Source organism: Microcaecilia unicolor, chromosome 3 (genome assembly GCF_901765095.1).
Source record: "Microcaecilia unicolor chromosome 3, aMicUni1.1, whole genome shotgun sequence".
Lineage (NCBI taxonomy): Eukaryota > Metazoa > Chordata > Amphibia > Gymnophiona > Siphonopidae > Microcaecilia > Microcaecilia unicolor.
The window spans coordinates 250,244,038-250,268,491 of NC_044033.1; the positions used below are offsets into that span (position 1 = coordinate 250,244,038).

Below are 24,454 nucleotides of genomic sequence, written 5' to 3' on the forward strand. Positions count from 1 at the left end.
CCCACACTGTAATGCTTGATTTGCCTCATGTACTCAGCCTTACTTACTGCTGTCTGCAATCTTTTGAAGGAGCTGCATGACTTCCATTTTGATATCTGTAGGTGGAAACTTTTGGACGAGGCCAGGTAGAAGAGTCCTGCACAGAAAGGTTTAGAACCATTAGAAAATCTTCTTGAATAAGTAAGACAATTTTAAGAACTCATGGCTTCCATGCAGCTTTTCAAATGTTTATAATCAGAAGTAGCGACACCTTCTCTCATATCAGATTGAAAATTCTCAAGCAAAAATCTCTTCTCCTCCTTCCTTCTCCCCATGCAGCTACGTTTCTAAGAGTGACCACCCAGCCGCCTCACCCTCACCTGCTGAACTCAGACCTCTAGGCTGACATCTCAACAAATCAGGTCAAGATCCGTAGTACTCTTCAGGAAAAGCAGAAAAGGAACTTCTAATGCTTTAACTCTCAAGGCACTTTGGGTACCACAGAGTAGCCACCTGGGCCCAGATGTAAAAACCAGGCTGAGCTAATCTTGCTTTGCCCCCATTGCATGCAGGAATTCACAGTTCCCGATTTTCTCAGATTCCGTAAGAAAATCAGGGCAGTACAAAAAAGCTGGCTTAGCTTGTTTGAGTGACCAAGGGTGAGATGATATTTTTATACATATGATGCCCCGGTTCACTCACCTCGGAAAGCGAGGACTATCCAGGTAGACCACCCCATCCCTGTCTGTAGTCTGGAAGCTGGTGAAGGTTCCATCAGACAAGGGAAAGAGTTGGAGCCCCAGGAGATCTTGATATTGTCCATCCTTGGTGATGTATTCCAGTATCTGTAGCTTCTGTTGGCTTGAGAAGTTGTTCCAGGTACCTCTTCGCAAGACCCCTCGGATGAATGAGGGCGACACAGTCTTCAGTGCTAGACTATTCGGACTCAATTGTAGAGTTCTCTGGACATTTTCTGGGACTCTCACTAGAGATTCCCCCACTGACAGAAGGAGTTCTTCTAGAGTATTTTTCAAGTTTTGATCTTCCATGCTTGGTAAGAAGACGACTTCAGATGGTTTCAACCACCGGGAGCTATCAGAAGCCAAGCACAGGACATCCAGCTCTAAAAGCTTCTGGGAAACCTTTTTAATCAGGTTATTCCACTTCTCTTTGTGCCGAGTCTTAAGTGGGTCTGGCCAAATACCATAGGCCGCTGTGGCTGACATTCTGCAGGACCTGACGAAGTCCACAGCTGCCTGGATCGCATGGCAGTAGACAAGGGGCAGGACTTCCTCTACCAGGAGTTGGTTCCATCGAGCAGCTTCATCATGTTGCTGGTCAACTTCTACCCATTTCATGCTCCTCCTGTCATCCGTCAGATCAAAGGTGGCATTGACGTGGACAGGGAGGCCCGTTCTGTTTTCTTCTTTGTCCGGGAGTGGCAAGAAACAGCTCAGACGTCCCTCGCAAGTGTCTCCACGTTCACTGGTGAAAGGATAAGCTAGGGCCATGGTGGGTCTGTTGCTCAGCTTCTTGGCAAGGTCTTCCAGGTCTGGGAAACTTGCTTCCTTAACTATACTGGTTGTCACCAGCCACTGACATCCTGGGTCATCCTTGCCAGATCTCTGTAGTGAAATGACTTTCAAGCACCTAGAGGTGAGGATCTGTGCAGCACAACTAGAATTTGTCTGTGTCAACGTTTCATTATCCTGAATAGTTGTGCTGGCTGTCAATAGGTGTTTCACAATGCCATCCTGCCCAACGGTCTTCAAAGACACCTTAGTGACGTTTCTAAGGAACAACAGGCTGATGCTGGCATCTCCGCTAAAGGAATCAAAGAGCTCTTGTATCCGTTCTGTAGTGTAAAGGTTATCAGAGATCTCTGAGGCTATTTTCCTGAGCGGAAAGCGGAATAGCGTCCCTGGGAACCGGTTGCCTCTTGCAATGGTGGCCCAGGAACCTCGATCGATGGCCTCTAGGGCATTCCAGATGGGCTGAAACTGGTCAGCGTATGCTTCCACTTCCTGTTTGTCCTCGGGATACTCCAAGCTCCATTTGAAGCCTCCTTCATCAAAAGCAATCTTCTGGGGGTCCAGCATGCCAACCTCCTGGCCACTGAGGACACTGGGGAGATCTGTGAACAAATGAGGGAGAAAACATCTCATTAATCCATCAATAACTTGGATACTGATCCGGTAAATCTAGCACAAGGGTTCTCCACCCAGTCCTTGGGACATAACTGGCTGGGATATCCACAATGAATATTGATGAGATAGATTTGCATACAATGAAAACCTCTCTCATGCATATTCATCCTGAAAACCTGACTGGGTGCGTCCCCGAGGGCTGGGTTGAGAACCATTGCTCCACGATTCTACTCAGGTCTCAGAGTACAACAGAATCTCACCACCCACTAGAAAACCAATGCCAAGGACTGCTGCTTTCCAACTTGAACCCACATGCCAATACCAAAGTTCATGTTTTCCGTCTCAACTCTATGCACCAGAAGCCTACATTGAAGTCTTCAATCCAAGCCTCCAAAACCACTGCATGAGGAGACCAGGCACCTGCTCCCACCTAATGTCCATGCACCGGCAGCAAACCTCTTGCTTCTAGGTTGCAAGGATTCATGTTGGAAGTTTATGTTGTTTCTTACAGCCCTGCTGCTGGGGCGTACACTTTCACCCAAATGGACAAGCCACCTTGGTTCTAGAATATAGGGCATAGAATTCATAGGGGGTGTGAGGGCACAGCAATACATAGGATAACATGAGGCACAGAGTGAGAAAATTTCAGGGAGGCTCTGTAGGAGGGTCAGGGATTATACCATTGAGTTATCAGATCACATGAACATCTCTGGCCTCACCTGTAATGTGATAGACCGAGTTGAAGCCCAGCCCAAATCGTCCTACTGTGTTGGGGTCTTTCAGCTTCACACTGTTGCCTGTGCTCTGGATGCCCTTCCAGTCCTCTGGAGAGAAGAGAGCGTCATTGTATGCCAGTAGAGCAGGACCTGCAAGACAGAAAAAAAAAAAAAAAAAGAGCACAGAGGAGCAGATGGGCTACATCCTATCAGAGAAGGACCAAAATTTAAATTAAATTTATAGATTGCCGATTCAGAATGTTATCACAAGGCAGAGAACAGAGTTAAATAAGGGACAAGCATGGTAAATAATATTTTATTGCGGGGTTATTTTTGTAATGTTTCTATTATTTTATGTTTTGGTCATTTTATAATTTATTGATTTGTACTATTTTATATTTGTTTTCTTTAAGAATATTCAGTAATTTGTTTTTATTACATGTGCATGATTACAGCCCACCTAGAATGATGGAAAGAACAGAATATATTTTATATAAATACAAGTCTGAAATCACAAAGGAATTAAATCTTCAGGCTATTACTACCTCCAATGAATCTGCTCTGCTACTCAATTCACTATATATTTTGAGCAGAAAATCATAAAAATTAGAGATTACATTATAAATGTTTAAAGGAGACCCTATGATATTCATGACTGAACTGACAAACCACCTCACTGGTATCAAAACTGATAGATACTGGTCATCGTTCTGTCCTCCTTCATTCTCCGAGGTGAAATCTTTTCTATTGAAATATTCATTTTCTAACTGTACTGGATTCATGCCCTAGTTTTCTATTAGAAGCTGCACCTGACCTGTGTATAGAATCCCTAAGATTACCATCACAAAACGACTAGCCACTCGCCTGGGGCTAACCCTGCGGCCACTTTGAGGGTCTATCCCCAGCACTGCTCAGGTCCGCCTGCACATGGGTATGTGCTCTACATCAGCATCCTCCTCCCACCGACTGGGTCCCAAGCACCTCTGGGCGAGTCTCCCGCTCTCAAGGTATTTCCCAGTGATTTCTAGGTTACTGAGGCCACACTCCCAGTGGTCCCACAGTTCATAGAAAGCACTCACAGACCCAATACACCAACCACCAGAATTCTTAGTCCAGACAAGCAGAGCCAATAAATTAAAAAAAAAAAATCATAAAAAATATTGAACAGAACTATAAAAACAGATGGCAAATACTACTACAAATCATTTCTATAGCGCTACCAGTCGTACGCAGCGCTTCACAATTGAACATGAAGAAACGACAGTCCCTGCTCAAAAGAACTTACAATATAACTCAGGACAGACAGGACAAATAAGGGATAAGGGTAGGACAGAAAGATAGGACACAGAGGGAACAGGGACTACTGAAGAGAGGAAGACAAGATAAAGGTTACGAGCAGGTGACAAGTTAGGAATTAAAAGCAGCATCAAACAGGTAGGCCTTTAGCCCGGATTTGAAGGCGGCCAGGGATGGAGCTTGACGTAATGGCTCAGGAAGTCTGTTCCAGGCATAAGGTGCAGTGAGATAAAAGGAACGGAGTCTGGAGTTAGCGATGGAGGAGAAGGGTGCAATTAGGAGAGATTTGTCTAGTGAATGGAGTTCCTAGGAAGGAGTGTAGGGAGAGATGAGGGTGGAGAGATAGTGAGGGGGCAGCACAGTGAATGCACATAGGTTAATAAGAGGAGCTTGAACTGTACACGGAAATGGATAGGGAGCCAGTGAAGTGACTTCAGAAGAGGGCTGATATGGTCATAGCGACTTTGGCGAAATATTAATCGTGCAGCAGAATTTTGAACAGACTGAAGAGGAGAGAGATGGCTGAGTGGAAGACCTGTGAGAAGCAAGTTGCAGTAGTCCAAGCGAGAGGTGATGAGAGTGTGGACAGGGATCGATTTAAACAAAACTATCTAAACATTTTATCACTACCTGGATAGTGCCTGGGAAATACTGGAAATAGAGCTGCTCACAGGGTCTCAGTAAAGAGGTCTCTCTTTACTTCCAAACTGAGACTGGAGGAAAAAAAAAAAAAAAGAGTAGTTACTTACCTGTAGCAGGTGTTCTCCGAGGACAGCAGGCTGCATATTCTCACATGTGGGTGACGTCACGTCTGCCCGGAGGATTTTCCAGCAAAATCTAAAAACTTATCAACTGTCCCTGTCGCGCGGGCAGACACACTGCGCATGCGTGTGCACATCTTCCCGCCCGCCTTGCGGGCATGTTCCTCAGTTATATCCAAAAGATGAGAGGAATACAACTCCAAAGGGGAGGTGGGAGGGTTGTGAGAATATGCAGCCTGCTGTCCTCGGAGAACACCTGCTACAGGTAAGTAACTACTCTTTCTCCGAGGACAAGCAGGCTGATATTCTCACATGTGGGGTATCCCTAGCCCCCAGGCTCACGCAACACAATAAACAGCGGTCAATTGGGCCTCGCAACGGCGAGGACATAACTTAGATTGACCTGAAACAAAAAACAACTAACAGAGTGCAGCCTGGAACAGAATAAAAATGGGCCTAGGAGGGTGGAGTTGGATTCTAAACCCCAGACAGACTCTGCAGCACCGACTGCCCAAACCGACTGTCGCGTTGGCTATGCTGCCGAAGGCAGTAGTGAGATGTGAATGTGTGGATCGATGACCACGTCACAGCTTTGCAAATCTCTTCAATAGTGGCTGACCTCAGATGAGCCACTGACGCAGCCATGGCCCTAACATTAAGAGCCGTGACATGGCCCTCTAAAGTCAGCCCAGCTTGGGTGTAAGTGAAGGAAATGCAATCTGCTAGCCAATTGGAAATGGTGCGTTTCCCAACAGCAACTCCCCTCTTGTTGGGATTAAAAGAAATAAACAACTGGGCGAAGTGTCTGAAGGGGCTTGTCTGCTCCACGTACCAGGCCAATGCTCTTTTACAGTCCAAAGTGTGCAGCTTGCTTTCGCCAGGGCTTGTATGAGGAGGGGGGAAAGAATGTTGGCAAGACAATTGACTAGTTCAGATGGAACTCCGACACCACCTTCAGTAAAAACTTAGGGTGCGTGCGGAGGACTACTCTGTCATGATGAAAAGAAAGGTAAGGTGCATGAACCACCAGAGCCTGAAGCTCACTGACTCTACGAGCTGAAGTAACAGCCACCAAGAAAATGACCTTCCAGGTCAAATACTTCAGATGGCAGGAATCCAGTGGCTCGAAAGGAGCTGTCATCAGTTGGGTGAGGACAACATTGAAATCCCATGACACTGGAGGAGGTTTGACAGGGGGCTTTGTCAAAAACAAACCTCTCATAAAGCGAACAACTAAAGGCTGTCCAGAGATAGGCTGACCTTCTACACGATGATAAGCACTGATTGCACTCAGGTGGACTTTGACAGAGTTGGTTTTTAAGACCAGACTCCGATAAGTGCAGAAGGTATTCAAGCAAGGTCTGTGTAGGACAAGAACGAGGATTGAGGGCCCTGCTGTCACACCAGACGGCAAACCTCTTCCATTTAAAAGCATAACACCTCTTTGTGGAATCTTTCTTGGAAGCAAGCAAGAGTCGGGAGACACCCTCAGAAAGACCCGAAGAGGCAAAATCTACACTCTCAACATCCAGGCCGTGAGGGCCAGAGACTGGAGGTGGGGATGCAGAAGCGCCCCCTCGTTCTGAGTAATGAGGGTTGGAAAACATTCCAATCTCCACGGTTCTTCGGAGGACAACTCCAGAAGAAGAGGGAACCAGATCTGACGGGCCAGTAGGGAGCAATCAGAATCATGGTCCCACGGTCTTGCTTGAGTTTCAGCAAAGTCTTCCCCACCAGAGGAATGGGAGGATACGCATACAGAAGGCCTGTCCCCCAATGAAGGAGGAAGGCATCCGATGCTAGCCTGCCATGGGCCTGAAGTCTGGAACAGAACTGAGGGATCTTGTGATTGGTTTGAGAGGTGAAAAAAAATCTATCGAGGGGGTGCCCCACACTCGAAAAATCTGACAATAGTCATGTTCAATGACCACTCGTGAGGCTGCATTATCCTGCTCAATCTGTCGGCCAGACTGTTGTTTACGCCGGCTAGATAAGTGGCCTGGAGAAACATTCTGTGTTGACGAGCCCAGAGCCACATCTGCATGGCCTCCTGACACAGAAGGCGAGATCCGGTACCCCCTTGCTTGTTCATGTAGTACATTGCAACCTGATTGTCTGTTTGAATCAGAATAATTTGGTTGGATAGCCGATCTCTGAAAGCCTTTAGAGCGTTCTAGATAACTCGCAACTCCAGGAGGTTGATCTGAAGACACTTCTCCTGAAGGGACCAAGCTCCTTGAGTGTGAAGCCCATCTACATGCGCTCCCCATCCGAGGAGGGATGCATCCGTCGTCAGCACTTTTTGTGGCTGAGGAATTTGGAATGGGTGCCCCAAGACCAGATTGGATCGAATTGTCCACCACTGAAGGGAATTTCAAAAGTCGGTGGACAGTTGGATCACATCCTCTAGATTCCCAACAGCTTGCAACCACTGGGAAGCTAGGGTCCACTGAGCAGATCTCATGTGCAAGCGTGCCATGGGAGTTACATGAACTGTGGAAGCCATGTGCCCCAGAAGTCTCAACATCTGCCGAGCTGTGATCTGTTGAGACGCTTGAACCCTGGATGCCAGAGACAGAAGGTTGTCCGCTCTCGGCTCGGGGAGATAGGCAGAAGCTGTCTTTGTACACAACAGAGCTCCTATGAATTCCAATTTCTGGTCTGGAATGAGATGGGACTTCGGGTAATTGATTACAAAGCCCAGCAGCTCTAGCACCTGAATAGTCATCCGCATGGAATGTAAGGCTCCGTCCTGGGAGGTGCTCTTCACCAGCCAATCGTCCAGATAAGGGAACACATGCACTCCCAGCCTGCGTAGAGACGCTGCAACAACTGCCAGGCATTTGGTAAATACCCTGGGCGCAGACCAAAAGTGCTGTGCTCCCAGCCGAAACCGCAGATACTTCCTGTGAGCTGGAAGTATCGAGATGTGAGTATAAGCATCCTTTAAGTCCAGAGAGCATAGCCAATCGTTTTCCTGAATCATGGGAAGAAGGGTGCCCAGGGAAAGCATCCTGAACTTTTCTTGGACCAGGTATTTGTTCAGGGCCCTTAGGTCTAGGATGGGACGCATCCCCCCTGTTTTCTTTTCCACAAGGAAGTACCTGGAATAGAATCCCAGCTCTTCTTGCCCTGGTGGAACGGGCTCGACCGCATTGGCGCTGAGAAGAGCGGAGAGTTCCTCTGCAAGTACCTGCTTGTGGTAAGAGCTGTAGGACTGAGCTCCTGGTGGGCAATTTGGAGGTTCGGAGTCCAGATTGAGGGTGTATCCGGACCGGACTATTTGAAGAACCCACCGGTCGGAGGTTATGAGAGGCCACCTTTGGTGAAAAAATTTCAACCTCCCCCCGACCGGTAGATCGTCCGGCACAGACACTTCTATAGCTGCTATGCTCAACTGGAGCCAGTCAAAAACCCATCCCTGGTTTTTGCTGGGGAGCTGCAGGGGCCTGCTTTGGCGCATGCTGTTGACGAGAACGAGCATGCTGGGGCAGAGCCTGAACCGGCTGTCGAGAAGTAGAAGTGTATTTACGACTCCTAGAGGCGTAAGGAGCACTTCTCCTTCCCTTAAAAAACTTCCTAGAAGTGGAAGTGGATGCAGAAGGCGCCCAGTGGGAGAGAGAATCCATAGTGTTATCACGCTGGTAGAGATGATCAATCAACTCTTCAACCTTCTCTTCAAAAAGATGATCCCCCTGGCATGGGATATCCGCTATTTTCTGCTGAGTTCTCTCCTCCAGGTTACAGGCACGCAGCCATGAGAGTCTGCGCATCGCTATACCCATAGCAGAAAATCGAGATGTCACATCGCAAGTGTCAAACGCCCCTGGACAGGAACTTGCGACACGCCTTCTGCTGCCTGACCACTTGGCGAAAGGGTTCGGCCTGCTCCGGTGGGAGTGCATCCACCAAACTCTCAAGCTGCCGCACAGAGTTCCGTAAATGAATGCTCGTAAAGAGCTGGTATGACTGGATTTTGGAGGCGAGCATACCAGCCTGATATGCCTTCCTCCCAAAAGAATCTAAGGTTCTATGTTCCCGCCCTGGGGGCGCCGAGGCAAAGTTCCTAGAACTCTTAGCCCTTCTGAGAGCGGAATCCACCACCGCTGAATCATGGGGCAACTGAGACCGCATGAAGCTGGGATTCAACTTTCTTGGGAATAGTTGGGCAAGAAAGAGGCTTCTCCCAGTTCCTCAACAGCACTTCCCTGAGTGTATCATGAAAAGGAGCTGTAGCAGAAGACTTAGGTGGAGATGGATAGTCCAGAACCTCGAGCATCTTAGCCCTGCGCTCATCCACAAGCTCCACAGGAAAGGGAATGGCCTCAGACATTTCCCGCACAAAAGAGGAGAAAGACAAGCTCTCTGGAGGAGAGAGCTGTCTTTGAGGCGAGGGAGTGGAATCACATGGAATGCCTAAAGAGTCCTCAACAGAGAACTCTCCACGCTCCCCATTGTCATCAGATGAGGCATCATCAGATGGGGCTCAAAGCTCAGACAGAGCCGCCCGAATCTGAGCCCGTCTCGACGCAGAGGCACGATGGCCTCGATGACTGTGTCGAGAAGTAGAAGGTCCAGGAGACTCCGGTGAAGCTTCCTCCACCGATGCCAACGGAGAATCGACCTGGGAGGCTGCCGACACCGTTACCGGAGGCGGTACCGATGAGGAAGACCTTACCTCCGGCACCGGCGGAACCAATACCTCTGCTTCCATCGGCACCGACACCGCCGGCACCGAGTGCAACTGGTGCAGCATAGTCTCCATAAAAAGAGGAAACAGAGCCTTGCTGCGCTCATTCAGAACAGCTGTCGGGAAAGGCTGAGGTGGCGGTACAGGCATCGGAGGCAGAGTCTGTTGAGGCTGGGGAGCCGGTACCGGGCTGCCAGATGACCCACGCGTCGGTACCTCCAGAACAGAGGGTGAGCGACCCTCTCGGCACAGACGCTTCTCGGGTATCGAATGTCTCGATGACCCGGAGCTCCCGGTACCGTGTCGAGAAGGAGATCAACGGCGATGCTTCTTGGCCTTCGCCCGACGTTGAGACTCCTCGGTACCGGTGAAGACGACGTGGAATCCACACGTTTCTTCGGGGTCGGGTCCGATGCAGGACAGTCCCAGGGGGCCTGCAAATCAGGAGGCGCCGAGGCAGGTGGAGACCCACTCGATGCATCACTGCTCCCAGCGTGCATCGGTCTTTTGGCAGCCTGTACCCGGTTTCCCGATGCTGCCCTCAACGTCGACGGTACCGAGGTCAACGTGGACGTCGAGGTACCGGACCCAAAAATCTTCTCTCTCTGGACTTCTCGGGAAAGTTGCGTGCGCTTTTTCATAGTAAGACACAATTTGCAACTTTCCGAGCGATGGTCAGGCCCGAGGCACTGAAGGCACCAGGAGTGCGGATCAGTGCCAAAGATGGTCCGATTGCAGCGGGCACAAGGCTTGAAGCTGCTGGGCGTCTTCAAGGACATGAAGGGAAAAGACGCGATGGTGTCAGAGAAAAAGGACACAAAAATAAAGGGACAAATAAAACCGAAAGAGCGACCAAAATATCGTCGCGACTAAAAAGAAAGGAAACTAAACAAAAATACTAAGAATTAAATTAGGAAAGGATATCTTCATCTCTGGGCTCCAAGACAACACGAAGCTCAACGAACACCGTGTCACCTGAGACGCGGAAAAAAAGAAACTGAGGAACATGCCCGCGCGGCAGGCGGGAAGATGTGCACACGCATGCGCAGTGTGTCCGCCCGCGCGACAGGGACAGTTGATAAGTTTTTTGATTTTGCTGGAAAATCCTCCGGGCCAACGTGACGTCACCCACATGTGAGAATATGAGCCTGCTTGTCCTCTGAGAATCCAGTATTTCCAGACTGAATTTGAGCTCCTGGTCCAACCACAGCCCAGAACAACATTTTTAAAAAGTAGCTGGCCACCATTACTGCCTCTTTGTGGTAAACTAAAAAAGGAACTGTCATTTCTCTGTAACAGCTTTAAACATAAAACATGCACCACCTGCTGGCCAAACTAGAGAAATACACATCAAGTAATAATAGTTTATAGGCTTACACACCCAGTTTTGTCCAGTGGCATACCAAGGGCGGGGCGATGGGGGCAGTCCGCTCCCGCTGCTCCCACCCTGTCCTCTCTTTAAAAAAAAAATCGACACGCCGGAGTGGCAGGCAGCGCCTCCCATCTGCCCTGCTTCTAAAAATCTCTTCAACGTCGTCGTCGGGCCTTCCCACATTCAGTCCCACCCGCCCTCGCGGTAATAGGAAGTTACCTTAGAGGTGGGCGGGACTGAATGTGGGAAGGCCCGACGACGACGTTGAAGAGATTTTTAGTAGCAGGGCAGACGGGAGGCGTTGCCTGCCACTCCGGCGCTTCGATTTTTTTTTTTTTAAGAGAGGACAGGGTGGGAGCAGGCGAACGGAGGTGCCTGGTAACATAGTAACATAGTAGATGACGGCAGAAAAAGACCTGCACGGTCCATCCAGTCTGCCCAACAAGATAACTCATATTTGCTGCTTTTTGTGTATACCCTACTTTGATTTGTACCTGTGCTCTTCAGGGCACAGACCGTATAAGTCTGCCCAGCACTATCCCCGCCTCCCAACCACCAGTCCCGCTGCCCACCACCGGCTCTGGCACAGACCGTACAAGTCTGCCCAGCACTATCCTCACCTCCCAACCACCAGCCCTGCCTCCCAACCACCGGCTCCGGCACAGACCGTATAAGTCTGCCCAGGTGTGTCAGGTCGGGTGGGGTGGGAGGGGGGAGCTCAGATGGGAGAAGGGGTCTGAAGCTGGAACTGGGGTCTGACAAGGGGGCAGGAGGGAAAATGGGTCCATGCCTGGGGCAGGTGGGAGAACGGGTCTGGGGCTGAAAAGGGGGGATGCAAGGCATGTGGTGGATGAAGGGGGCTGAAACTGTGGGGACTAGGGGCAACTGGCTGGGGCTGAAGCTCGGGACTGGTGAGAGAAAAGGGCTGGGGTTGAAACTAGGGGCTGAAGCTTGGGACTGATGGGAGAAAAGGGGGGCAGGTGGAATAAGGGGGCTGAAAAGAGGGGGCAGAGAGAGAGGGGACAGACCCTGGATGGAAGGGGGGAGTGTAAGGGAGGGCAGACCCTGGATGGATGGGAGAGGGAGGGAGAGATGGCAGACTGGGGCAGATGGTGGATGAAAGGGGCAGAGAGAGAGGGCAGACATTGGATGGAAGGGACATTAGAGAGGGCAGACACTGGATGGCAGAGAGAGAGCGAAGACAGGTGCTGGATGGAAGGAAGACAGCGAAAAGAAGATGAGGAAAGCAGAAACCAGAGACAACAAACTGTAAATTTATATTTTTATTATTTTGCTTTAGGATATAGTATTGTAGCCGTGTTTAATAAATGTTTATAAATAGAACATGTAAATAAGGTAATCTTTTTATTGGACTAATTTTAATACATTTTGACTTAACTTTCAGAGAACAAAACCCCCTTCCTCAGGTCAGGATAGGATACTGTAACAGCACTATACTGTATTGACCTGAGGAAAGAGATTTTGGCCTCTGGAAGCTAAATGTATTAGTCCAATAAAATGGTATTATTTTATTTTCTGTATTTGTTTTATTTCTATTTGTTAATTTGTAAAGTGGTGATTGGTATTTGTTAGTTTTTTCAAATTTACATCTGCTGTCTTTATATTTTGCACAGTACTAGGGGACATTTTCTGTTTCTGTGGTGTTGCATTGTATGCAGAGTCTGGCATTGGGGGTTCAGTTTAATTTTTGTCTAAATAGAAAGTTTATTATTACTTATTCTATAGTGGATTAGGGTGTATCTGTGTTTGTGAAAAAGACATGGCTTTCAGTTGGCATTGACTGTGCAGGATCGACGATCTGTACTATTCTGTCTGGTTTTGTTTTACAATAGGTGAATTGATGTTCTAGTGCTCACTGTAGTGTTTAAGATGCTTTCCTTTTCCTTGTGTGACTCGTAGAAATGACTGCTTATGGTATGGTAGAATTGCTCTATAGGTCCTGAGTGTTTTGTATTCTCGGTATGTCTAGTACTGGATTTGGGGGGGGGGGGGGGGGGTTGTTAAAAAATGACCGGCCCCGGGTGTCAACTACCCTAGCTACGCCACTGGTTTTGTCATGGTATCAAAACAGATATTGGTCATCATTCTCTCCCCCTTCATTCTCCGTGAAATCTTTTCTATTAAAATATTACTTTTCTAACTGTACTGGATTCCTGCCCTAGATTTCTATTAGAAACTGCACCTGACCTGTTTATAGAATCCCTAAGATCACATATCTCTTTTGCAGGTCATTTTCCTGCAGAAAAAGAAGAGAAAAAAAAAAGGCCATAATGTTAACCTCCATCCCTAAAAATCCCCTGGCAAAAATTAATGATGTAACAAATTACCAGCCAGTGGCCTCTATCCCTTTACTAGTAAAGTTGATTGAGGGCATAGTCGCTCACCAACTTACGAATTATCTGTCCTCCTTTTCCCTTCTTCACCATACACAATCTGGCTTCAGACCCAGTTTCAGCATGGAAACGGTCCCAACCAAATTGCTAACTTCAGGAAAGAAATTAGCCTAGGCAGGAAGACCATCCTTATGCAATTGGACATGACAAGTGCATTCGATGTGGTAGACCATAATTTGCTACTTGCACTAATGGTCAACTTAGGTATAGGAGGGTCTGTCCTAAATTGGTTACGAGGGTTTTTCAAATCTAGACCCATCTCCCCCCAATGGAATCCAGACTGCGAAGGGATCCCCCCTTTCACCCAACGTATTCAATATTATGATGTCCCAATTAGGGAAGATGCTGGATGCCCCTGGTTATGTTAATTTCATTTATGCGGTTGATGTAACCATCTACATCCCTTTCAAAGATTCTATTGAAGAAATGCTAGCGATCAAATTTACTGTAGACCTAAGGGGAAGTGACGTCACCGAGCCGCGATGGCTGCTTGAGCGAAGAGCTCCAGCTGTCCCACAGCGAAAAGCAGGAAAAAAAAGCGAATAACGAGATGATATCACAAATAAAACGGTTGCAGAGTACAGCGGAATAGCGGCTGACGCTCATAGGCATGGCAACTCAGGCCCCAAAACAATCCCTGGCAAATTTTAACTATGCGAGTTCCAGCGGCTCGACGCAGCAGGCCGCAGCACAAAAGAAAAGCAGCATGGCGGCAGATATTGCAAGAGAACGGCCAGCGCAGCAACAACAAACACAAGAATCGCAACCTCTCTTCACGCAGGAAGAGGCCATAAACGGAGAAACTGAGCCGATCTTGGAAATCAGAGACTGGCTAAAAGAAATAAACGGGAGAACTAAAGGCACTCCGCGCTGATCTAAACACCCTCGGGGCGGACCTGCGAGGAGAAATTGCAGCGCTGGGATCCCGAGTTGCAGATACAAAAGAGTGCCTAGAAGATCAGAGTGAGATCCATGCTTTAAACGACCAGAGCATAGAGGAGAGAAAAAATATTCAACAACTCTGGGACAAAATGGAGGATATCGAGAACAGAAGTAGACGTCACAATATCAGAATCCACGGCATACCTGAGACCCCTCTATATGCGAACTGTGAGAACACAGTGCAACAGGTGGCCAGTGCACTACTGAAGGAATTACAAATAAATAAAGTGCCCTCAGAGATAGCCATAGAGAGGGCGCACAGAGCACTGGGGGCATCCAGAAATAACCAGCCAAAGGATGTGATAGCCTGCTTTGTGGATTACAAGCTGAAAGAGAAAATAACGCAAGCAGCACATGAACACCCAGAGTTTAAATGGGATACGCATCAGATACAATTATATCAAGATTTAGCAGCATCCACATTACGTCGACGAGCCGAGCTACGCCCAATAACCCAATATCTTCGCACGCAGAATATTCAATACAGATGGAGCCATCCCTTTGCATTGCGCTTCTACAAAGAGGGTAAGCTTCACCAGATCAGAGAAGCGGCGGAAGCAGCACTGATATTCCCAGAAAAAGATCTCGGCAGCATGGTGGCGCCGGTGCGAGGGACGGGATCCTTACACAGAGAAAAACCAAGCTGGCAGCGGGTGACAGCTGGAAAAAGACGCCTACAACGTAAACAGTCGGATACTACCTTTCGAGGAGGAGACCGGGGTACAACATGAGTACTATTGAACTAACTAAGAACCACAGGTCTAAATGGGGCTGCTGATGAATACGTAGTGAGCAAGAAGTAAACTATACAGAACAGTTAAGTTCAAGGACTGAGAGGTAGTATCTGGACAAAATTGATACTCATATGATGTCACAGGTTTATGATGGTTAAAATGTTAAAGCTGTACTAGACATAAGGTTATAATGTTATAACGTTTAAGAAATTACATTAGAGTATTAGACTATGTTACCTTTAGTGATTGAGCAGTGGGTCACGAGACAGTCACAACTAACCCAAAAACACCTGATCCTGATATGGCAGGTGAAGAGCATAATGGGAGAGGGGTAAAGGGGGGATTGAGGGGGACCTATACACTGATACTAGCCAGTCAAAAAAGATATTGGTACACTAAGGAAAGGGCATTAGACGACAACCGGGGCTGGGAGCATGCAGAGAACACTGAAAAGAAGAAATATGGGCACCATTGACTTACTTACTATCAATGTAAAGGGATTAAATTCCCCAGTAAAACGCCAACTTATGTTTAAGGAGGCGATTCGCCTGGAAGCAGATATAATATTCGCCCAAGAAACGCACTTATTGCCTAAGCATGAACAACTATGCAGACATGGGCATTATAAAGACATATATTTTGCCTCCAACCATATAGAGAACAAGAAAAAGGGAGTATTGATTGCCTTAACACAGAAACACCCATGGCAGGTGCGGCAAGTGGTGAGAGATAAGGGAGGCCGATATATTCTGATAGTATTAAATCTGGGGACAGAGGTCTATACCTTAATGAACATCTATGCTCCCAATGCGCAGCAAGGATCTTTTTACACAGAAATAGCTAAAATCATAGCGTCACATGTTGAAGGGGAACTATTGATAGGAGGGGACTTTAACTTAACACCACACCCACTGATGGATAATTCAAAAAAGGGAATCAGATATGCGTGAGCAGATCGAGCTAGATTACACAAATTTATTTCACAATGGCAGATGATAGATATATGGAGGCACAATAATCCAACATCCCGTAGCTATACTTACTACTCCACTGTGCATGATTCATATTCCAGAATAGATCTTTGGCTGGGAGTGCAAGCTCTAATACAGAAGGTGCAAAAGATCCAGATACAGAACAGGACCTGGTCGGATCATGCACCACTTACGCTGCGAATATCATGTACAGCAGCAAGGGCGTCTCCATCAATATGGCGCATGGATGACAGTATGTTAGCAGATCCAAATGTGGTAAAGCAATTGGAAAATGACATCACCAATTACATAAAGGAAAACGACAAGGGGGAGGGTAAGGGAAGAGATAGTTTGGGAAGGGTTGAAGGCAGTTAGTTATAAGAGGACAAATCATATCACTCTAAGCATATCGGAAGCGACAATGAGCAAAAACACAACAATTACATGCAGAATTAGAAGCAATACAAACAGAGGTAGCTAGAGGCACACCACTACCTACTGCCGCGATACGAAGTCACCAAATACAAATGGAATTGAGGGAACTCCAATTGGCAGAAATAGCAGAAGCCCTTCAATGCTAATAAGCATCTCGCTTATTAGCATACAAATTAAAAAAAAAAAAAACAGACTGAAAAACTATATACATGCAATTGATGAGGGTGTCGGGCAAAAAACAACCACAACGAAAGGTATTAGCAAGGCCTTCTTGGAATTTTATAAGCAATTATATAGAGATGAGGTTAACCCAGACATTCAGACAATACAGGAGTATTTAGAAAATATAGCGCTACCCCAAATTGCCCTAACTCAAAATGCCAAATTGTCAGTACCGATAGAGCTGGAGGAGGTACAGTGGGCCATTTCTAACCTACCGAATGGAAAAGCGCCAGGGCCCAATGGGTTCACAAATAGATTCTACAAACGCTTTCGGCAGATTTTAGCCCCACTATTAACACGAGTTTTAAATGCAATAGAACAACAAGACAAGTTACCACATTCCTGGAGGCTAGCACATATTACACTAATATTAAAACCGGGCAAAACTCCAATACAATGTGGTTCGTATCGCCCAATATCATTGCTAGATACAGATTACAAGATATTTACAAAAATCCTAGCTAAGCACTTGCAGCATCTTATGCCACAACTAGTAAAAGATGATCAAACAGGGTTCATAGAGGGCAGGCAAACATTCGATAATATCAGAAGAGCTATGCACCTCATACAGGAAGTAAATACTAAACAACAACCAACAGTGGTCCTGTCATTAGACGCGGAGAAAGCGTTTGATAGGGTCCACTGGCCCTATATGTTTGCAGTGCTGGAAAAAATGGGCATTATGGGAAGTTTTATAACTTGGTTACGACGCCTATTTTTTTTTTTAATTTTTATTTATAATTTTAATTACAATAATCAAGGATCCCCTTGTTCAGAAATACAGGTGGAAATAATATACATAACTCCAAACATACATATCATAAATTTTAAAGTAACTATGCTAATAGGCAAAAGTAATAACTCTCTAAATTTAGAGTATAATTATATCCATGTTATATTATAAAACCTTTCTTAGACCTCAAATTGTAAATGAAGGGGGAAAAAGAATCAGAGAAGTGTATACTAGCAAACTTAAATTTATGTTTCAACGGTTTTTATTGATGAATCAAAAGACAACAAAATTAAACCAAAATGTAAATCCACCTTCACACATTAATATCAAAACAACATTGCAACATGCGCGGTGGCAACATAACAGATATACCCCTCTGCTTGCAGTCATCATACTTTCAATATTTCTATCCCCCCTCCCTCGATTATACTTTATATTCATATTTCAGCAACTTTTACTGATATTATACAAGTAACAATTATCTTTGATGTTTTAATAAGACATTTCCCTCCCTCCCTGTCAACCTTCTAACCTAATATATTTGAAAAAACTTATATGTTCCCCCATTCCACATCAAAATCCACCATTCTTGAAATGTTCGTGAGGGACAGAATATTACCAAACACAAAAAGGGTGCTGAACTGTAAATCAAACAGTAGTATCCCTCCCTCCCCCCTCCCTCTCCCCCCCACCCCTTGTTGAGAGATATTCAGACTTCCAATTTATTATCACAGAGGATGGTCTGAGTTCAGTATATGTCTAAAGCGAGTTCACCACTAAACTGCGCCCTTTAGGAGACAGACTGTGAATATATGGCCCCCAAACTTCCAAGAATCGTCGCAGCCGCCCAGGGGAGCCTCCCACCCCTCTTCTCTCGAACAACATAAATTCGTGTAACTTGTTACGCCAATGCCAGAAATCCGGGGGGGTCTCTGCCACCCATTGGCTCATCACCAGCCTCTTACCAAGCAAAAAGGCCTTCCGAACCAACTGGCGGGCCGATCCCTTCTGCAAAAGAAATGCTTCATGTTTGTCTAACAAAATTCCCAACGGAGAGCACATGATTCTCAAATCCAAGAGATTCGCCAGATATTGAGCAATGGAATCCCAAAAGTGTCTCACTGTATAGCAGCTCCACAAACAATGAAAAAAAGAGCCCGGAGCCCTCCCACACTTCCCACATAAGGGTGTATCAACTCCCCCCATCCTAAATATCTGAGCCTTCGTTAAATAGGCCCTATGGAGAATACGGTACTGGCACTCTCTAAGCCCTGCGTTTCCCGTCAAACTTCGTATCCTGGCCGTCAAAACATCAAAATCCAAAGAAATATTTGGCTTCTCCAAATCTCCTGCCCATCTCTGTCGAATATTCTCCCGATCCTTGGGCGACAAAAACTTTCCTAACGCTCTACACAGCCCTGAAATGGAAAGACGTTCACTTTGTACCGAATGGAAAAACTGCCTCAAAAGGCGACAGTGTCCAGCTCCCAGAGCCTCCGTCTCCAGGGAGTCCACATAATGTTTTAACTGGGCATAGGCAAAAACACCTCTCATATCATACCCCAGTCCCAATGCTCCTAGGTTCAACATGCAACCTTGTCTACTCAATACATGCTCCAACCGACTTATCCCCTGTCTCGCCCAAATCCGAAAAACCGCATTCTCCAAACCCGGCTTAAACAGCAGGTTACCCTGAGCAAACTTAAATTTAAAGGCATAGGCTGCACACTTATTCCAAGATATACATTATTTCAGCTGTTTCGATTCTACAAACGTTTTAAGTTGTTCCGGTGAAAAGAAAGTGTATTTAGTTTGACCTAAATTAACTACACATTTACAGGGATAAGCGAGAAAAAAGGAAGCACTTAAATCTATAGTCTTTTGTTTTAAAGCAAGAAACATCTTCCTTTTTTGTTGAGTTGATTTAGTGACGTCAGGGTATATCCATACTTTAGAGCCACAGAAATGAGCTTTAGAGTTTCGAAAGTAGAGTCTTAGAATAGTATTATAGTCTTGCTCAAACACCATAGAAACAATCACAGTAGCTCTATTCATTATAACATCTGAAGATTGTTCTAATATATCTGAGATGTTTTGTAAGTCAGCAATTTCCTTTTCAGGTCCTTGTACTCCTCCTCTAGGTTTAGGAATAAAATATATCTTATTTACCGGTGGGGTTGCCTCAGCAGGAATATTCAAAATTTCTGACAAATATCTATGAAAGGTATCTATTAGAGTTACCCCAGCGATAATAGGAAAATTCAAAAAACGGAGATTAAGGCGCCTGTTGAAATTCAATTCTCTATTTGCTCTATTTTCCTTCTTATGTCCATAGAATCCTTGCTAGCCAAATTTTTAAAAGGCATTTAGTGTTTCCACTTCTTTTTGCAAAGATTGTACTTGAGTAGTTAATTCGCCTTTAACAGAGTCTATTGTTTTTTTCAAATCTTCAAATTTAACATTTAGATTGAGCACATCACCTGACGTCTTCTGTAAAGTGGTAGTAATCTGGTCCAACATCACCTTCAACGTTTGTAGAGTCACCTCCGAGTTCACTGCTGTGGAAGACAATCCTTCCTCAGCTCCACGTATCGCCGTTTGCTTGCCTGGGTCCTCACCGGATGCCCCAACCTGATAATACCAGGAACTAAGTTGAACGAAGGCATTACTCCAGTGCTGAAAAGACTCTTCAGCTGGCCCCACCAGCAAACAAGGTATCGGATGCGACAGCGGGGGAGGTTTGGTGGTGGGAGGGGGTTCACGGGGATCTCGGCAGGGGGCCAGGGCCAAATCTACGGGGGCCCGGGCCCCCTCAGGCCCCACGTAGCTACGCCACTGGTTGCAACAAGTTGAATATCAACCCGACTGTTCTTAACAATATGTGCTCTAATAGGTCAGGTCAGCTTCTGCATGTGACTCTTTCCGTCCAATCACTGACGGGCCTTTAAGGTGACATGCACTGTGCCCCCGTCTCAGGCACTGAACCTATTGGTTCCTTTCCTTACGCTCTAGCTTTGTGGGTCTTCCTCTTGTCCCCTCCCCCCTGCAAAGCAGATTCTCCATCTCAGAGCATGCAGCACTGGACTCCTTGTACCACTTTCTTTTAACCCAAACGTTCTGTGATCCACCCTTTAAGCATCAACCTTTTCAAGTTCCATCTCTGCAATAGAGTGTGGTAGCCGTGTTAGTCCACTCTTAAGGTTATCAATAGAAATTAAACAAAATAAAACATGGAAAAGAAAATATGATACCTTTTTTATTGGACATAACAATACATTTCTTGATTAGCTTTCGAAGGTTGCCCTTCTTCGTCAGATCGGAAATAAGCTGCTTATTTCCGATCTGACGAAGAAGGGCAACCTTCGAAAGCTAATCAAGAAATGTATTGTTATGTCCAATAAAAAAGGTATCATCTTATTTCTTTTCCATGTTTTATTTTGTTTGATTTCTATTGATAACCATCTCTGCAATAAATCAGCTCATTCTACAGACGACCCATAACCACCAGGGGGCCACAGGGGCATTGGCCCCCGCAGATTTAGCCCTGGCTCCCCTGCTTTCATCCCCCCCCCCCCCCACTGCTGCCATCAGGTACCTTTGTTGGTGGGGGTCCCCAACCCCCGCCAGTCGAAGTCCTCTTCAGCGCCAGTCTCCTGCATGTTACTGATCTGGATTCTGTTTCTGCGAGTCCTGACGTCCTGCAACGTCTGGACTCACAGAAACAGAATCCAGATCAGTGAACGTGCTGAAGGGCACTTCGGCTGGGGGGGGGGGGGTTGGGGACCCCCCCAGCAAAGGTACCTGGCAGTGGCGGGGGGGGGGGGGGCAAAATGTGCCCCCTCACCTTGGGCTCTGGACCCCCCCTCCCACCGAAGTCTGGCTACACCTGATAACATCTTGTCAGCTTCTGCATACAGTACACAAATATCTGTGATCATTTTGCAATAAGTTGAAATTCAGGAAAACAGTCGAATCCAAGTCTTCCACTGCTTTCTACATGCCGGAGACCTCCGTTCTTACCCTGGAAGTTTTGCAGGTCCTCAGAATACAGGTTCTCTGTCCCATAAGCCCTCTCGTCATGAAGGAAAATAACCTCCCGGGCACCAGCATCATCCGCATTCTGGATCAGTTCCTAATCCCAACCCAAACAGAAAATATTAACATTAAATGTTAGACAAAAAGGACAAAAGACTACAGAGAGGCAGGCCATCGTATCAGTCAGGGAACGGTGCTCTGTTTAGAGTGACCAGGGACTTCTAGTACTTTGGACAGACTGATCCAGCACCGATTCTGTCCCTGTTCCTCTCATAGCTTTGTGGTTCTTAAGGGAAAGCGGGGACTACATGTCCCAGGATGCACTGGGGCAATACCAGGACTAAAACAGTCCTGGGTCATCTTACTCTTGTTCCCCCCTCCTTTAGAATGTAGAAAGAGGGAAACATTGATTAGTCAACAGTTCCCCTGACCCAGACCCAATATTCCCAGTCTTCCTTAAAATAAAGCTTTTCCGCTGTTCTAATCTCTACCCTATCCCTTAGATTTTTGACCTTCCCATCACCTTTAGGATCTGGCCTCCATCCGGGTACTTGTGCAAAATGTTTTTCAGGTAGGTCAAGAACGGAGGAGACTTCTGGCAGAATACATTCCTGGAGTGGAGACAGGAGAGAGAGATGAACAGGACCGGCCTGACCATGAGGCCTGACCAGGCAGTTGCCTGGGGCAGCAAAGAGCAGCTGTAGTCAAAGCAAAATAACAGGTCCTGACAGCATAACCTAAATTTTTATAGATCTCTGTGGGATGATCATGGTTGTTGAGTTCAATTATCAATATTTTTTTTTGGGGGGGGGCACCCTGACAAAACAGCCTTGTAACAAAATAGCCCTTGACAAATCAGCCCCCTAGAAATAAACATCACAAAAAAAGATGATAAACTACCAGTTAAATCTTCACTGATAAAGGCTCCTGCCGGTTATCTGGTGACAAGGTAAGAGAAGGAAGCTTAAGATTTACATACACTGCCTCCATTGCATATTTGTTAGACAGGTCCTGAAAATGTCCCCCCCCCCCCAAGGAAAGGTTTGGAACCCAGAACAGTAGAGGACCTCTCTGTAGGAGTCCAAAGATTCACAAACACACTACCCCCCCCCCCCCCCCCCAAATCCATCCCATACCTTATGCTGCAAATGCCAAATCAGGTAATGGTCAGGGCTCATTATTTCTCTTTGCTTTTGTGCTTGTACAATTGATTAAAGAAAGCAGGATAAATCCTCACAGTTGATCACAAGATACTATAAAAATTTACAATAGTTCTTATAGCAGATTTCCTAAGTTTGTAGGCTCTTTCTATATGAGCCATAGCCTTCTTTGGGGGGAGAAGTTGGTTAGTGTTAAAACACAGCCAGAGCTTCCTCTTCCATTGTGCACTGCAGTAGCCAAATGAAAGGGAAGGGAAATGGGACTTGATATACAGCCTTTCTGAGGTTTTTTGCAACTACATTCAAAGCGGTTTACTTATATTCAGTTACTTATTTTGTACCAGGGGCAATGGAGGGTTAAGTGACTCGCCCAGAGTCACAAGGAGCTGCAGAAAGGAATAAAATTATATTTTAAGCTTTTAATTTTCCAAACATCCTCATTAGCCATTGATAACTACTGGGAGGGGTGGGGTCCACATGCTGTGTGCTTAACTTATCAGATAATGAATGGGAGCAGCAAGACTGTGCATAGTGACTGGCACCCAGATCAGAGCCAAAGTCAAAAGAAATTAGGTTATGAGTTCAGATCAAGCACTCACCGCCTCCGCCTCCTTGAGGACATTGTTTTTAAGCTTTTAAACCTATTAAAAAAAACAAACATACATTAAATCATTAAGACAGTGACCTGTGTCCTGACACCAGGGCAAAAGGAGCTGATTTACCAAACAGGATGCACACTGCACCGATAACACTGGAAAGTAACCGATTGACTCAGGGAGCATCCACTGCACTGATAATACTGAAAAGGACCCATTCACAGTACTAACACTGGACAGGGAGGATGTACCAACGGAGAACCCCAGTGCAGTGATAACACTGGAAAGTGACCGATTTACACTACACTGATAACACCGGGGTTATATTTAGCAAACAAATATCCTTTACACAGAATACACTGGGAAGGGCCAGATGCAGTAAAGAAACGTTCAATGCACTAATAATAGAATCCGGAGTCTCACCTGTCAGCCCTGGAGTTGTGATTGATGCTTCCTCACTAGGCTGGGATCTGTCTATCAACCTCCTCCCTCTTTCTCTATATAAAGCCTTTGCTCCCCCACTCCTTCCCAGTGCAGATCCTGAAAGTGAAAGTAAATATGCTAAGTAACGGTTTCGTTTCTCCAGCTAGGAGAGACAGCACGGGGAAAGGAGGCCCCTTCTTCTAACTATTAAGCACTGCAGGATCGCTGGCAGACTGCACACAAGCCCCTTAGGACTAGCTGGAAGCTCCACAATTAGTCAGGATCTGGGTGGAGCCCCACCTGCTGCTGATTTTCACAGAGAAATTTTCAAGGAGAAATCAAACTCGGGTCTAGAAACATGACAGCAGATAAAGGCCAAATGACCCCATCCAGTCTGCCCATCATCTGTAACCCCTAATTCTTCCTGTTACTAAGTGATCCCACATGCTTATCCCATGCCTTTTTACATTTTGGAACAGTCCTCGACTCCACCACCTCCACCGGGAGGCCATTCCACGCCTCTACCACCCTTTCTGTGAAATAATACTTCCTTAGGTTACTCCTAAACCTATTCCCTTAATCTTTGTCGTATGCCCCCTCATTCCAGAGCTGTCCTTCATTTGACAAAGGCTGTCTTCCTGTACATAAATGCCCTTGAGATATTTAAACGTTTCTATTATGTCTCCTCTCTCTCTCTTCCAGCATATACATGTTGGAGGAGAGGAGGGAGAGAGGAGACATGATAGAGACAGGTATATGTATAAAGTATCTGCATACCATGTAAAATGAGAAAGATCCATTAAACTCAGCATCCTGTTTCCAACAATG

General features: G+C 46.3%; 1 protein-coding gene across 1 annotated transcript in view; it reads right to left on the reverse strand.

Moving 5' to 3' along the window:
- The window catches only part of LOC115466489 (sacsin-like), a 37,166-nt gene extending 13,925 nt beyond the window's left edge, over positions 1-23,241 (reverse strand). Inside the window, exons 1-6 of the mRNA XM_030197743.1 lie at positions 23,207-23,241; positions 21,971-22,058; positions 21,433-21,544; positions 2,846-2,992; positions 682-2,113; positions 48-136 (exon numbers count right to left, since the gene is read on the reverse strand). Of these exons, the coding sequence (XP_030053603.1) occupies positions 48-136; positions 682-2,113; positions 2,846-2,992; positions 21,433-21,544; positions 21,971-22,058; positions 23,207-23,229 (1,891 nt within the window). The 5' untranslated portion in view covers positions 23,230-23,241. The remainder of the gene's footprint in view (positions 1-47; positions 137-681; positions 2,114-2,845; positions 2,993-21,432; positions 21,545-21,970; positions 22,059-23,206) is intronic.
- Between the last annotated feature and the right edge of the window lie 1,213 nt (positions 23,242-24,454).